This window comes from Chondrus crispus, genomic scaffold (genome assembly GCF_000350225.1).
Source record: "Chondrus crispus Stackhouse genomic scaffold, scaffold_31, whole genome shotgun sequence".
Lineage (NCBI taxonomy): Eukaryota > Rhodophyta > Florideophyceae > Gigartinales > Gigartinaceae > Chondrus > Chondrus crispus.
The window spans coordinates 117,065-119,228 of NW_005179222.1; the positions used below are offsets into that span (position 1 = coordinate 117,065).

General features: G+C 55.0%; 2 protein-coding genes; one reads left to right on the forward strand and one right to left on the reverse strand.

The window, feature by feature from the left end:
- The first annotated feature begins 213 nt into the window (after nt 1-213).
- CHC_T00005724001 (hypothetical protein) lies at nt 214-1,285 on the forward strand. XM_005717610.1 is given in 2 exon segments: nt 214-675; nt 676-1,285. 1 exon segment carries the CDS (start codon nt 214-216, stop codon nt 673-675), a length of 462 nt encoding a protein of 153 aa, XP_005717667.1. The 3' UTR covers nt 676-1,285.
- Nucleotides 1,286-1,372: 87 nt separating this feature from the next.
- Nucleotides 1,373-1,600, reverse strand: CHC_T00005725001 (hypothetical protein). The gene has a single exon (XM_005717611.1). The coding sequence runs from the start codon at nt 1,598-1,600 to the stop codon at nt 1,373-1,375; it is 228 nt and encodes a 75-aa protein (XP_005717668.1).
- Between the last annotated feature and the right edge of the window lie 564 nt (nt 1,601-2,164).

The following is a 2,164-nucleotide window of genomic DNA, read 5'->3' on the forward strand; positions in this document are numbered from 1 at the left end:
GATTAGTGCTGTAGACGTTGTTTGACATATTGTTACTGGGGGAAACGTGATGGGGACGACAGAATAGGATGGAGACAACGGAAGTTTGTAAATGGATGGACCGGGTGATTGTAGAGCGACAAAAGGTAGAAGGATTCTCGGGGGAGCGGCAGAACTTTGAGAGCTGGAAGGGGTGAGAAAGTGAGGTCACCTAGGTCTGAGTGTCCTTCAGTGATGATCGGAGAGAAAAAAGTGATATTTTGCAGTGATTCTGAGCGACCTCACTCGTTTTGCGTGCACAGTAGTGATGATCACAACACTGTTGTGAATGTTCACATCACTGAAGTGATCACTCACTCAAATTCAAGTGATGAAATCACCAAAAAACATCACTTTTTCTACCTGCTGGTCACCATCCCTCACCATTTCTCAGTGATTGAAAAATCATCACTCTGGGAGCATAGGGATAGCGGCTTGAGAATCGCAGTTTACTGGGCGCGTCGACTGAGTGGAATCTTCTGCAGCGTACAAAAGAGGGAAATAGGTGATTTTGTCTTCAGGAAAGGTCTGTGTTTAGGAAGCGTCAGTGGGCGCGAAACGCAGCCTGATGCGCGCCACTACTTCGCTCATGGCGATGCTATCGGCATGAGACATGCATGCATGGGACGTATGCACGGGTTGACGATGAATAGGTAGGATACTGTACCCAGGGTACAAGATGGTACAGGATGGACATGGATACATGCCGTTTCGAAAGCAATGCAGGCCTGTTGCGTGGTGAAGGCCGCCAGCTGTTGAAGGTGGTGTGGAAACGAGCCAATTGCTGCGCAATGGCAGTGGCAATAGGTAGCTCAGGCACGTGCCTCAGGAGGCACGGTGCCCTTCTCTGGCCAGATCTTGAGATATAGAGAGAGAGAGAGTACGGGCGCATACGTATCATGGTATGGTAAGGGAATGAGAGGCGTTCGTTGAAGAGATGGTGCGAGATGCACGGTTCTGTATCAAAAAAAAAAACAAGCAAGTGCAACTCAATGACAGAAGAAAGTAGAGGATGGGTGCCAAGTATGTAACATGTTAGGCTACGGCGCGTCGCTCTCTCCTGTCTCGGCCGCCGGCTTCAACAAGAGCAACAAGGGCAAAAAAAGGCAACAGGCACTGTCGTTGTTGAATTATGTACACGTCAATAGTTTGTTTTTATGTTCCCCCAACCGCGGGGGGAAGAGATTCAGAACTGTTAGCGAAAAAACCTGACACTACTATATACACACACGAGGTTGCGACAGAGAAAAAATTAGACGAAACGTCGCAAGGGGCAGGTATCACCGATTCAAACCCGGGACGACCTGGGGCTGCTCCATATCCTCATCGTCCTTGATCCTAACAAAGCGTCCCTTCACGCGGGGCCGTGCATCGGCGAGCTTCTTGCGGCAGTCGTAGCGAATAAGTTTTCCAAACCTGCGCTCTCTGCGCTTTTGCCTAAACCTGACCAACGCAGCCTCCCTGGTCTTCTTCTTAAACTCGCGAATGAGCTCCTGCTTCTCGTGCTCGATACGATCCTTTCGCTCTGCCTAATTCTCGGGCTTGACGGCGCCCTGGGGGCGGTGTTGCATGTGCCCGGCATGGGCGGGCGGCATGACCATGCCTTGAGGGAAGCCCGGGTGCTGGGGACCGGCAAACATGACCATGCCTTGCGGGGCATACATGGGCCCGGGGGCGGAGGGCATCATCATTTGCGGGTGCTGACCGATCATGAACATGCCGTGCGGGTGCTGGTGGGGGTGCGACGGGGGGAAGAAGGGGTGCTGGACCGGGTGCTGGACGGGAGCAGCAGCAGAGGCGGCGGCGGCGGAAGCGGCGGCGGCGGGGTGCGGCGGGACAGTTCCTTGGTCCTTGGGGTCGGAGGAGGAGACGGTGTGTGGAGATTGTGGAGTTACCGGGGAGGAGTTGGAAGGGACGTTTGCGTCGCCGCTGTTTGGCGAGACGTGTCGTTGTTGGTGGTGTGCGGAGTGCGGAAGCGGGGAGGAGGATGTGGCGGGGGAGGCGAGGGAGGCGGGAGGCATGTGCTTGTCTTGGTGGGGGCGGTGGTGGTCGGCGGGGTCAGCTGCGGGGGAGACGTGTGTGGGCATGTTGAGAAACTCGCGCCGGACGGCCTCCTTAGCGGCGGCCTGGAGGTAGGGGCTCGAGA

What these genes read in the sequence shown, in the direction of transcription:
- CHC_T00005724001 (XM_005717610.1), top strand. Translation starts at nt 214, where the DNA reads ATGATCGGAGAGAAAAAAGTGATATTTTGCAGTGATTCTGAGCGACCT.
- CHC_T00005725001 (XM_005717611.1), bottom strand. Translation starts at nt 1,600, where the DNA reads ATGCCGGGCACATGCAACACCGCCCCCAGGGCGCCGTCAAGCCCGAGA.